General features: G+C 38.4%; 1 protein-coding gene across 1 annotated transcript; it reads left to right on the top strand.

The window, feature by feature from the left end:
• Positions 1-970: 970 nt before the first annotated feature.
• On the top strand, positions 971-13730 carry LOC104109328 (probable WRKY transcription factor 31). The gene is made up of 6 exons (XM_009618589.4): positions 971-1535; positions 1624-1725; positions 2094-2582; positions 2944-3057; positions 3641-5286; positions 13502-13730. The coding sequence occupies exons 1-5, from the start codon at positions 1203-1205 to the stop codon at positions 4298-4300; spliced, it is 1698 nt and encodes a 565-aa protein (XP_009616884.1). The 5' UTR covers positions 971-1202; the 3' UTR covers positions 4301-5286; positions 13502-13730.
• The last annotated feature ends 360 nt before the right edge of the window (positions 13731-14090 follow it).

Raw genomic sequence — 14090 nt, 5'->3', positions numbered from 1 at the left:
ATTTGAGACTTTTACTGAATTCACATTCTATAATTGAGTGAATTCTACAAATGCGCAGCCGGCGCTTAAATAAATAGTTTTTAATAATTTTAAATGTATATTTCACATATAAATATAAGTAATAGATATTATTAAACATAGGAAAACCCACAAGCTAAAAAAAAACTAAAAAACCTAACAAGTCAAAAACTGCACATGTATTAACTTGTTTGAGGCTTTGACTCAGTCCTCGGAAGCAAATATAATAAATAAATAAATAAATAAATACAACCTCATTTTTATTATCTCCAAGTTCGAAATGTAATGATAACTAACCTTCTTTTTTGGTGAGCACCCTTCACTTCCAACTAATAGGTTATGAGTTCGAATCACCCCAAGAGCAAAATAGGGAGTTCTTGGAGAAAGGGAATAAAAAAAAAGAATCAAAAAAAAAAAAAACCTTCTTCATTTCTTCTATCCTTATTTTAGCATTTAAGTTCAAAACCACGTTAATCAAATCACTAGTGGTCTTTATTTTATCGTGACAGTGTTTGAATTCGAGAGCCATACGAACTATTCTTTGATAGCATTTTTCGCACGCATTTTAAATATTTTAAATTATTAATAATAGTGACTTATAATACTTTTTACATGATTTTCAAATATATAAATTTTATTTCGAAAAATTAAAAGATTCTCTGTTCAGAAGCACAGTCAAAATTAAAAAGTTTGAATCTCAATAAGTAAAAAATATCACACAAATTAGGTTAGGGGAAGTAATGATTTTGAATTACGAAGTAATATTAAACACGCGTTTACCTTACAATATAGGATTATATATGTATTTACATGTATGAATATGTGTGTACACACGTACACTTGCATGCTACATGCATTTATGCATCTACATTTTAGTTGACAAAGGCGACTCTAGGCTAAACTAACACAGTAGTATTAATGATAGTATTAGAAGATAGAGGGACTAGAGAGGAACCATGCCTTTCACCTAAGTCCTCAAAAATCAATTCCCATCAATTTCTCTTCAAACAAATATACAAATACACCACTCTTAAGTCTTCACTTAATTCCACACACACCACATCCCCTCCTTTACCTCCTCCCCCCCTCTCTAGTATTTGGTCTTCCTTCTTTCCCTTTTTATTGCCGAGTCCATTGCTGTATTCAAAGCCTATCTCTTTTTCTGTTTCCTTTGTAATTCATATATGGCCAATGGTAGTGGACTCTTCTTTGATCCAGATCCCACAACACTCTTTCTTGAATACCCCTCATCAAAAGACCACCATTTTTTCTACAAATTACTCAAGCTTGAACCTTTTTTATCATCCAATAATATTATGGATTCCCTAACCAAGAACATGTCATCATCACCTCCCACTACTATTCAATTCCCAGTGAATCTTATTAATGATCATGACCAAAAAAGACCAATTCTTGATGAGATGGACTTCTTTGCTGCTAAAGAAGATGTCAATTGTAAGGACACCGACGAAAGAAAAGAATTCAACAAACCTCTTGAATTAGATTTCAACATAAATGTAAGCTACCTTTATCAAGTTTATTCTTTTTCATCAGTTTCGCTTAGTTTGTATAAGTGAATTCTAATCCAATTCTCTCATTTTGTAGACTGGTTTGCAACTTCTCACTGCAAACACTAGTAGTGATCAGTCCATAGTGGAAGATGGTTTATCCCCAGCTTCTTCTGAAGATAGAAGAACAAAAACTGAGGTAAGAATTAGATCTTTAACATAGTAGTAATCAGTCTACTAGTTTTTTTCTTCTTTTAGTTATGTTAAAGGCATAATTAAGTAAATAAAAGTATTCTGTTTTGGACGAAGTGAAGCCTTGGCGTAACTTATAAAATTGCTGCCATGTGACTATGAGGTTACGGGTTTGAACCTCAGAAACAGTCTCTTGCAAAAATGCAGGGTAAGGCTGCGTACAATAGATCCTTGTGGTCTGGTCCTTCCCTGGACCCTGTGCATAGCGGGAGCGCACTGGCCTGCTCTATCCTCCTTCGAACAACTTGACCTTTTAAATGAGATATATAGTCATACAATTCAAGATGTTGACATTTTTGCAATTATATGGTATAGTTAGCAGTTCTTCAGGCTGAGTTGGAGAGAATAAACGGTGAAAATCGACATTTAAGGGACATGTTAAATCAGGTAACAACAAATTGTAGTACTCTACAGATGCAATTGACAATGATTAAACAGAAACAACAACATGATCATGTTGAGCAAGATGACAAAGGGGATGAAATCAAGCAGCAATACCAAAGTAGTCAAATGAGACCTAGGCAGTTTATGGATCTTGGCCGCCTAGCAAATGAGGCATCGTTGTCTTCGTCCGAGGGGAGAAGAAGCTGGGAACAGTCACGATCACCACCGATGAATATCGTTGAGTCTGGTTCCAGTGATAGAGAGGATAGTCCTGAAAAAGGTTTATCTTGTTGGGGTCCTAATAAGGTTCCTAGAGTAGCAGGCAATGAGTCCAAGAGTAGTACTACTGTTGATCAAGCCACTGAGGCTACCATAAGGAAGGCTCGTGTATCTGTTAGGGCTCGATCCGAAGCTCCCATGGTATGAATCTGGATTCATTTATTGATGCTATTCCATTTACTATTAGTTTGTTAAAAAAGGATCGACTTTTTTTTAATATTTGAACCAAACAATTTTGATTGAACCGCTGACTAAAGAGCCTAACGTTTTTCTTTATTTCTTAAACTCTATGTTCAGTTAAATTAATCTAGATAAAAAAATTTCAATCAAAATTAGTTTGCTTTAATATTTAGTTTTCAAAGTCAATTGACTAGCGCTCAATCTTAAACCACTTAGATCAATTGTAAGAATCATTTATATTCGTTGCTTTAGTATTTCATCAGTTTAAAATTTGGTACGTAGAATAAATGGATGCCTTTTCTTTTTTGGTGCACTTATATAGATCACAGATGGTTGCCAATGGCGGAAGTATGGGCAAAAAATGGCGAAGGGAAACCCGTGTCCACGGGCTTATTATCGCTGCACCATGGCAGCTGGCTGTCCAGTTAGGAAGCAAGTATGTCCTTTTTTTTTTTTTTTGTTTAAATAACTTCAACCATGATTAGATTCTGTGCTTTTGTTTTTCAAGAATATATTAGTCAAATTAAATGGCTAGCAATCTCTCTAATTTTAGCGTATACACTTGAAAAAGAAAAATGTATCACTTGCAAGCCTTGTGCAGTTGTTCACTTGATATCCACCACTGATTGTTACAACTAGTTGGCATGAAGTCGCTATTACCCTATCTTGATCAAAGACAAAATAGATTTTATAGTAGTCAATAAAAAAAAAAAGTATTCAACCAAGAAAGTTTCTCGATTAGGAAGTAATATCATGTATTTAAAATATTTGATTCTAGTAAGAAAAAGAGTGTAATATATTTAGATAAAATTATAGCAAAGGTAACAAGAAAAGTCTATTATTTTCCCAATTTGGTATCTGGTAGATTCAAAATTTAGAATATGAGTTGTATCTTTTATAAGTACCCGTTTTTATTTATGTTCATATAAATAGACATAGTGGATTCGACTAAATATTAGATCTGCCACTGTATCTTGCTAATTAACTTTGGACTGAAGTGTATTTTATGGCATTGACAGGTTCAAAGATGTGCAGAGGACAAAACAATCTTGATCACAACTTACGAAGGGAATCACAACCACCCATTGCCGCCGGCCGCGGCAGCAATGGCCTCAACTACTTCCTCAGCAGCACGAATGCTGCTCTCAGGTTCCATGCCAAGTGCAGATGGCTTAATGAGCTCAAATATCTTAGCCAGAACACTCCTCCCTTGTTCTTCTAGTATAGCGACAATTTCAGCCTCTGCACCATTCCCTACTGTTACGTTGGACCTAACTCAAACCTCAAATCCTTTGCAATTTAAAGGACCCTCTAACCAATCCCAATTCCCTTTCCAAAATCCACACCAAAATTCCCCTGGAAATCCTATTGCACTTTTACCTCAGATTTTTGGCCAAGCTTTATATAACCAATCAAAATTCTCTGGCCTCCAAATGTCCCAAAATCTGTCAACATTGCCATCAATTGGTGACACAGTGAATGTTCTTACTGCTGATCCTAATTTTGCAGCAGCATTAGCAACGGCCGTCACTTCTTTAATTGGCAATTCACACCATTCCAACAATGTTACTAATAACAATACTTCAGCCGCAACGACTCCAAGCAACAATAATGAAACAATAAACAGTAGCAATGGCAACAATAAAGTCAACAGTTCAAGTACTTCTCCAGCATATTGATAGCAAGCCATGCTGCTCATTTCACCTTCTATTATTTATCTTCTCTTTTTCTTAGATCTCCTTAATTTTTTTTCCAAGTTATGTCTTTTGCTTAATTAGCAGGGAGGGAAGGAATCATTATACATGTCAATTATTTTTAGGTTTTATATGTGACTGAAACATATAACTTTCGCTAATTCTTTTCTTGTTTGAATAATGTAATTCAAATTACTAGTCAATACAAGAGATACGTTGGGGAATAAGTTGAAATGCAATTCTTTTAATTTCTTGCAAACATGATTTTGTCAATATTCTTTGTATGTCTTTCTTAACATGAAGGCAGAAGGTTACAAACTTGGAATAGATGAGAATGGTAGGAGTCATATGTAGCTTAATATAACACAACTTTTGTTGGAGATATTGAGAAGAGTCGAGATTGAGGCTCATTTTTATTAGTTGGGCCATTATACTTATTTGTACATGGGCTGAAAGCCCAACATTTCTTTGTCTTGTATTTTTCTCCTTCAGTTGTAAATTAGTTGGGTCCATTTTTATATAGTTTCTAGACTATTCTATTTTGTAACAGATGAACAAAATTCATTTCGAAAGTCAATAATATCTCTTTCTTCTTCCCCAATCTCATGTCAAACCCTAGCACGATTATGTGCAAATCTACTTTGATTTCCGCTGCTGGCATGGTATTGGAGCAATAGATATCATATATTCGGGTCTACTGTATCGTCCGATGTTACCCCCATTCAATTTCACTGGAGCTATAATTTTTCGGCACATTCGTCAGTTCCGACAATTTTTTGGTTTTGGCGTATTTTTTCCACGCGGTTTCGTCGTGGATAATCATTTGGTGCTTTTCCGGTGATTTGCCATGAAATTTTGGTACTTTTTCAAGCTCTTCGTGGATCTAGGGTTTGCTATTGGTGAAGCTGGTATTTTTACTTCTCGTCTGTGTTCTTTTGAAGACCGTACCTCTCCGGTTGCGATGAGGATCGGTACGATTACTTTCTCCTCATTTTTCATAGTGTTTCTCTGTTGATTGTGATAAACTTGCTGTTGTTGTTTCTCATTAAACCATGACTATTACATCTGATACGTCGTCTACGTCTACTTGTAAAAACTTAACTCAAACTGCTGCAAGTACACATCTTCCCTTTCATCCTGATGACTACACACACCCTTGCCATCCTTTATATGTCCATCTGTAAGATTTGTTAGGGTCTTTTCTAGTTACTGATCAGTTTGACGGGACATCCTATGAAAGTTGGCATCGATCCATATTAGTTGCTTTATTTGTTAGAAATGAACTTGATTTCATCCATAGCACTTATGAAAATCCACCTGAGGGTTACTCTCTACTTCGCCAATAGCAGCGATGCAATGATCTGGTTGTTTCATGGCTTGCTAATTCTGTCACTAGACAGGTTTACCAAACTATTGTCTATTCTGAATTTGCAAAAGACATCGGGAGGGAATTAGAAGCTAGGTATAGGCAAGCTGATGGGGCTAGAGTCTTTGAATTAAAAAAAGAGATGGCACATGTTTCACTGGTTGCACTTGATATAGCCTCTTACTTCAACAAGATTAAGCAACTCTGGGATGAGTTGTCTTTAATCAATGTGAACTCTCCAAATGGGTGTACTTGTGGTGGGAATGCTAAGTCTAAAGAAGAACAACGAGTATATCAGTTTCTTATGGGTCTCAATGAAGTCTATGTCCAAGTTAAAAGTAATATTCTCATGATAAAGCCCCTTCTCTCTATGGATACTATTTATAGTATTCTTTAAGTGATGAGAAACAAAGACAAGTGTCTGCAACTTCTCAATTCTCTTCAGACTCTACTTCCTTCCATGCTGGGGTTTCCAAACAGTTATACCCTGCCAAAGTAGCCTTTGATTCTTACAAATCTTCTATCACTTGTAAGTATTGTAAGAAACCTGGACATAGCATTGAGAAGTGCTTCAAACTACATGGTTTTCCATAAAATTTCAAGTTCACCAAGAGTGGAGGTACTCGCAAGGCAGCATCCAATGTAGCAGCTGATTCTTCTGGTTCATAGTCAGTGATTTCTGAGTTAAATAGCTCTCCTGCTCAGGCCACCTCTTCTGACCAGGCTTCTGGGATTCCTGGCATCACTCAGAACCAGTATGTTCAACTGATGCAGCTTCTCCAGCATTCTCATCTCAATCTTGATCCCTCTCATTCTATCATGGCTTATGCTCACTTTGCAGGTAGAGAATCCACACATAGTGTTTTACTTAAACCCTGTTTATTTTTTGTCACGACCTAAAATCCATTATAGGTCGTGATGGCACCCAACGTCACTGTTAGGCAAGCCAACGGTGAATCATCTAAATAATTATCCCTTTTAATTTTTAAAATCAGGAATTTCATTAAATAAATAGGATAAAATCTGGTACTCTTAGAAACTTATGCTTTTCTTTACCAAATTCCGAATATAAATCATAAAGTGAAATAAAACTAATAACGTGAACTGCAATAATGAACATCCACTAGGAACCCCCAAAACCCGGTGTCACAAGTGCTTGAACATCTACTAGGAAGTAAAATAATAATACAACATCTGTCTGGAATACAAGATAGACATGATGAAGTAAATAATTATGAAGGAGACTCTGTGTGTTGCAGTGCATAGCATAGAAAGCAGCTCACTATAAAGTTCTCTCAGCAGTTGCGCCTATATGCCAAGATGACTACCAAATGAACCTGTCAGATCCTGCACATTTAGTGCAGAAGTATAGCATGAGTATGTAAATTAATACGTACCTAGTAAGTATCTAGCCTAACCCCGGAGAAGTAGTGACGAGGGGTCGATATTGACACTTACTAGTGGTCCAGAAAATCAAATATAATGAAGTAGACAAGTATGAAACATAGTAAGTAAACAAGGAGCACAGATATAGACAAATACTACGGTTTACAACTGAACAATGAACACAAATACTTCGATTATTGGGTACCTCCTTAAACGGAATATGTAACGGACAATACCAAATCAACAGTCACATCTCAAGTCAGGAAACACATGAGTACGCGAACTCCTTATCAAATATTATGCAAGATTCTACCGAGGCGAGAGACCCGATACCATAAGAGTGTTTCATAGAATTCCCGAGGCGAACGGCCCGATCCCATAGGATTATTTCATAGAACCACTGAGGCGAATGACACGATCCCATAAGAATATGTTACTCTGCCGAGACAAACGGCCTGATCCCATAAGAGTGTGTTACATGATACCACCGAGGCGAACAACCCGATCCCATAAGAGTATGTTACATGATACCGCTGAGACGAATGACCCGATCCCATAAGAGTGTATTACATTATACCATCGAGGTGAATGGCCTAATCCCACTAGAATAAGAACCTTTAAATGGTCCTTGACCCCACTCACGAATATACGTGTGAGTATGAAATCTAAGAAAACTTTTCGATAAATATACACAACGCGGAAGGAATTCGTAAGGGAAGAATAATTTCTACGGCTAATCAAGTAGCTTATCAAGTATCTAAGATATCGAGGTTATTACTCTACGCGAGTCTAGTCTCAGGTCATAATGTGAATTAATGCAATTAAACATGCAATGATAACTCAAATAGTACAATTTAAGCATGTCGTGAGTCTAAGACTACCCGGACATAATCAGAAATCCTAGCACACACACTGATTCTCATCACCTCATACATGCGTAGCTCCCACAACACGTAGCACATAAGAAATATGACACCTACGTGGTAAATTCCCTATCACAAAGTTAGACATGAGACTTACCTCGCTCCGAAGTTCCATAACCAGCTCCAACGCCTCTCTAGCACCTCAAACCAATACCCATCGATCCGAAACTAGTCAAACAATCATGAAAACCAATAAAATTATACTCCAATACTCATAATTAATCAATTTAAAACAAGTTCCAACTCTGCTCGAAAAGTCAACAGAGTCAACCCTCGGGCCCACGTGCCCGGATTCCGAAAATGTTAGAAGATAAACATTACCCATAATATTAAGGACTCAAATATATAATTTATTCCCAATTCCATGTCCAATTTCGTGATCAAAATCCAAAAATACCAAATTCTAGGTTTTCTTCCAAATCCCACAATTTCTACAAAATTTCATGTTTAAATCCATATGTAACTCATGTATTTATCTTACAACAAGTGGGAATAACTTACCTTATAATAGATGATGACATCTCCTCTTCAAAAGCTCCAAAAATTGCCCAACCAAGTGAAGCAATAAGAGAAAATGAGCCAAATCCTGTATTAAATCAAATCTGCCCAGACCCTCTTTTCTTCGCGATCACAGAAAAAGCCTCGTGATTGCGAAGTCCAACTCCTCCGAACTACCAAGCTACTCTACGCGTTCACGAAGACCTATTCGCGTTCACGATCAGCTGACCCTACCCTTCCCGTTCGCGCTCCACCCCTCGCATTCACGAAGGCCTTCTGCCTCAGAGCCATCCACCCTCCCAGCCTTCTTCGCATTCGCGAAATAGGACCAGGTCCTTCTCCGTGTTTGCGTGAGCTTCCTCGCGTTCGCGAAGAGAAAAACAGGGGCCCTTCATCAGCCTTCTTCGCGATCGCGGGATTACCTTCGCGATCACGAAGCACATCAGCAACATCAAAATATCCAAACTTGGTCTGTAACCACTCTGAATCACACCTGAGGCCCCCGGGACCCCGTCCAATCACGTCAACAAGTACCAATACCTTATACAAACTTATCCAAAGGCTCGAAATGCCACGAATAACATCAAAATCATGAATCGATGATCAAAATCCTTCGTTAAACTTTCAAACTTATAAACTTCGACGAACGCATCCGAATTACACTTAAACATTCCGGAATGACGCCAAACTATACGTACAAGTCGTAAATCACGCTACGAACCTATTCCAAGGCTCAAAATCCCAAACAAATATCTGTAACATCAAAGTCCACTTCAAAACAAACTTAGAAAATTCTAAAACTTTTAAAATGCCAACTTTCAGTAATAAGCGTCGAAATGCTCCCGGGCCACCCAATACTCAACCCGAACATACGTCCAAGTAAGAAATCATCATACGAACCTATTGAAACCTTCAAATCCCAATTCCGAGGTCGTTTACTCAAAAGTCAAACCTTGATCAACTCTTTCAACTTAAAGCTTCCAAATTGAGAAGTTTCCTTCCGAATCAACTCCGAACTTCCCGAAATTAAATTCCGACCACATGTACAAGTCATAAAACATGAAGTGAAGCTACTCAAGGCCTCAAACTGCCAAACAATACACTAGATCTCAAAATGACCGATCAGGTCGTTACATTCACCCCCACTTAAACATACGTTCGTCCTTGAGCATGCCAAGAACCGTTCCACAGTTGCCCAAAATCTGACACCTCGTGCACCTACCCGTGCCACCACAACCCACGTGAGAGCTCGGGCCAGACTGAAGATCCTCCCTATCACCTTAGATAGCAAGCCTTAGAATCACATTCCAACATCCGAAATTCTTCACGAGACCTGATTCCAACAAACGAACACCGTAATAATCTCAACTCTCTATACCAAATATGATCATGCACCCATGCTGAGATCACACAATGCACCGCAAAATTTGTATGTCCATAATAACATCCTCCGACTACAATAACTGCAAATTCACAAACCAGATGCCCGTAGTATTCTCATAACGCATATAAGCCCGGTCTCAACCTTCACAATACTGAGACGATGAAAGAGATGTGCAGGAACTCATAACCACCCGTCAAATCAATAACTCATGGAGTTTCCCCGCTTGACAAGAACCATTACCTTATTCTGAACTGAATAGTGTCATTTTCTCTTTAATATACCTTACATAAATCCGATCGCACTAATTTCTGATCCATTAACCTCGTCCCACCCTGTACAAGCTCCTCAGGCAATAAGCCACCTCAAAAACTGACTAAAATCTCATATGACATCGTCAATGCGCCAATAAGCTACAACCCGAATATGACCAATAAGGAATAACAAACCCGAATACAAGACTATCCGGCCTGCACAGTGAATAAAAACAACCAAACCAATGCTATGAACCTATCTCAGAGATGAAAACCAAAACACACAAAATAAGTTTGAGGGACTGTACTCAACATCTCACTGATGCGGCGTGCAACCCTATCCAACCTAATTATCAAGTCGTAATGCTCAAACCTAAGAAATGCCTGAATATTGACTACAAGCACGCCAAGTGCATAAATACAACCCTGGGGAGACAGATAGCACCATGCGCTACAACAACTCAAGCACGACTAAGATGAAATAAACAACCTGCATCTAGAGAGCCATCTTGCTCATATAACACCACAAGCTATACGGGATCACAACACATGTGCGGATAATCAAGTCGTCTCACAACTCACATGGCATAATAGAGTATTACATAGGATAGCTGATGACAGGAATAACATCCAATGCCCGATGACTTCTCCATAATCAATGCTATGTTGAATGAACACATCCGACCTGATATAAGGCATATATTCATATTAGATCTACTAACTGACTTCAAGCCAATATCGATCATCCCATACTGGGCCAATAACATTTCAAGGATCCATAATGACCCTATTCATGACACATATGAGCAGTCGTCAAATCCGGAACAAACTCCCATAGTCCACAACCAAAGGAATAGAGCGCCTCTCAGTTATAATCTCCCCCATTGGTGATAGTACCAAAATCTCCATACCTGATTTCAATCTCTAGCAATCAAATTACTAACACGTCATACTTATACGATCTTATCGTGGGATATTATAATGACCCGACCGGTCGTTTCGAGTATTACAACCCCATCTCCCCATTTACTACTCAAATTATGCTTTACAGTTGTTATTTGACTTGCCGGGGTAATTGGTTCGGGTCCGGTGAGGTTTTGGAATGATTTGGAACACTTAGTTCTAAGGTTTAGAACTTAAGTTGAAAAGGTTGAACGGATGTTGACCTACGTATAACAACCTCGAAAAATTATTTCTAAGGAAATTAAGGTTTCGTGGTGCCGAACTAGGCTTACGTGTTTGAGAAATGTCGTAGCGGTTCAAACTTTATGGATTGAACAATGCGCTGGTGAGTAAAGGTAAATTGTAGGCAGAAAAATACATTTCTGCGGCCCACTATGCGATAGCAGAATCACTCTGCGGACCGCATAATGGCCGCAGAGTGAAGAAGGTTAGGCCAAGTTTGGAGATCAGGTTTGCGGCGCATTATGCGACCGCAAACCAGTTCTTCGGTGTATTATGCGACCGCATAATGACCTCATACTGAGTTAGTATGGCCCAGTTCTGGAGGGCAATTATGCGGCCTATTCTGCGGACCGCAGAAACATTATGCTGTCGCATGTGCGACCGCAGACCGGTGTCGGGGCAGTTTTGTTTTTTTTATTTTTTTAACCCGATCCCATTTTGATAAATAGCCTTTGGGGTCATTTTGAAGGGTTTCATATGATATTCTAGAGAGAAGTGAGAGCATCTTAGTGAGAGAAAGTGAAGACCTAGCCATTTGTCCTTCAATTCTTGTTCAAGGTTTGAAGATTTCACAAGGATCTTACTAGGGCTTCAAAGAGGTAAGAATTTCTAAACCTAGTCTTCAATTTCGAGTTTGGGTAAAGATAGGTGATTGGGAGTATGATTCTTGGGTGTGAGAGTATTATTTATACATACACATACCAATAAGGTTTGTAGAAAAATTATTGAGCTCAAATGAGTAAAGATTGGGTTAAAAATGGTAGAAATCTTCAAAGATTTTAATTGAAGATTTGAGGGTCGAGTTGATGTCGGAATTTGGTGAGATTTGTATGGTTGGACTCGTGGTTAGATGGGCATTCATAGTTTGTAATTTTTGTCGGGTTACGAGGCATGGGCCTCACGGGCGATGTTTGAGTGCAATTTCGGATTTTTTTGAAAAATTAATATTTTCATATGGAATCAATTCCTATAATTTGTATTGACTGAATCAAATTATTTGTGACTAGATTCGAGGCGTTTGGAGACCGATTCGCGAGGCAAAGGCATAGCAGAATAAAGAATTATGCGGTTTGAGTTAAGTAATAGTTCTAAAATTGGTCTTGAGGGTATGAAACCCTGTATTATATGTTATGTGATCGATTTTGAGGTGACGCACATGCTAGGTGACTGGCGTGTGGGCGTGCACCGTAGGAATTGTGACTTGGTCAAATTTCATGGAATTGTGTAGTTGAATAATCTGTTGTTATCTGTACATTCTCCATGTAGTAGAGAAATCTAACCACAAATCATGTTTAGATTATGTGTTGGCACTCTAGGGACCCATAGAGGTTGTGTACATATTGAATTATCTGCTAAATTATTCTTTTGTACTCAGTCATAGTTTACTCATTTATTTTATATCAGTCTCTATTGTTCATTATTGATACATTATATCATTGTTTTTTGGGTTGATTTTCATGATTATTGAGAGCCCGAGAGACTGGAGAGAGATTTATGACTGAGTGAGGCCGAGGGACTGATTGTGAGATATTATACTATAGCACGTGAGCTGTCCGTGCAGACCCATATATTATACTATAGCATGTGAGTTATCTGTGCGGATCTAGATATTGATACTATAGTACGTGAGTTGTTCGTGCAACACGTGAGTTGTCCGTGCGGATCTAGATATTGATACTATAGCACGTGAGTTGTTTGTGCAACACGTGAGTTGTCCGTGCGGATTCAGATATTGATATTATAGCACGTGAGTTGTCCATGTAGCACGTGAGTTGTCTCTGCGGATTATAGCACTTGGGCTAAAGGAGCCCCTACAGAGTCTGTACACACCCCCAGTGAGCGCAGGTACCTACTAAGTGCGAGTGCTGAGTGCTGAGCTAGTGGAAGGGCTGAGTGACTGTGGTCCTGAGAGGATGCATTTGATTTCATTATTGTTGCACTTCAGCTGTCATATATCACTGTGTTGAAAATTTTTGAGAGATATTATCTTATGTTTCAGTTGAACATGACATGAAATTACTGTTTTGGCCTTAAATATTGAACTTGAAAGCATGCCTACCTTGTTATATTTGAAATTACTATAATTGGACTCAACTATGAAGCTCGTCACTACTTTCAGTTCTTTATTTGGTATTGTTACTTGCTGATGTGGTTGTACTCATACTATACCCTGTACTTCGTGTGCAAATTTAGGTGTTCCCGGACACAGTGGGTGTTGATTTCTTCGCAAAGTTGATTATCCAGAGATTCCGAGGTAGCTGCCGGTGTTTCGCAAACCTTGTCTCTCCTTCCTTATCTTCTTGATTTTGTATTTGGTCTCACACTATTATAGACCGTATTTTCCACACTTGTGATGTATAGATGCTCATGTACTCTGTGACACCCCGATAGTTGGGAATTTCGGATTTTATTTTAGGTTTTCTATCTAGGTTATGCGAACCTTTACTACTAAAGCCACTTTAAATTCATTCTTGCTAAAAGTGTTGGAAATACTTGAGAGAAATCGGCTTGCCTAGTACCACGTTAGGCACCATCATGACAGGTTAGGATTTTGGGTCGTGACAAGTTGGTATAAGAGCCTAGGCTACATAGGTCTCACGAGTCATGAGCAGGTTTAGTAGAGTCTTGCGGTTCGGTATGGAGACGTCTGTACTTATCTTCGAGAGGCTGTCGAACCCTTAGGAAAGATTTCACTTTCTTGTATTCTGTCGTGTGGATTTGTTGATTCCCAAAATTAAAAATTTGTTATTCTATTCTCTTACAGATGGTGAGGAAACGTACT

The sequence above is a fragment of the Nicotiana tomentosiformis genome, chromosome 5 (assembly GCF_000390325.3).
Source record: "Nicotiana tomentosiformis chromosome 5, ASM39032v3, whole genome shotgun sequence".
Lineage (NCBI taxonomy): Eukaryota > Viridiplantae > Streptophyta > Magnoliopsida > Solanales > Solanaceae > Nicotiana > Nicotiana tomentosiformis.
The sequence above is the reverse complement of the archived record's forward strand: the minus strand, read 5'-3'. Positions and strand labels throughout refer to the sequence as shown.

Coding starts and splice junctions, on each gene's coding strand:
- LOC104109328 (XM_009618589.4), top strand. CDS start 1,203: ATGGCCAATGGTAGTGGACTCTTCTTTGATCCAGATCCCACAACACTC. Junction 1,536..1,623: donor AATTAGATTTCAACATAAAT/GTAAGCTACCTT, acceptor CTCATTTTGTAG/ACTGGTTTGCAACTTCTCAC. Junction 2,583..2,943: donor CTCGATCCGAAGCTCCCATG/GTATGAATCTGG, acceptor GCACTTATATAG/ATCACAGATGGTTGCCAATG.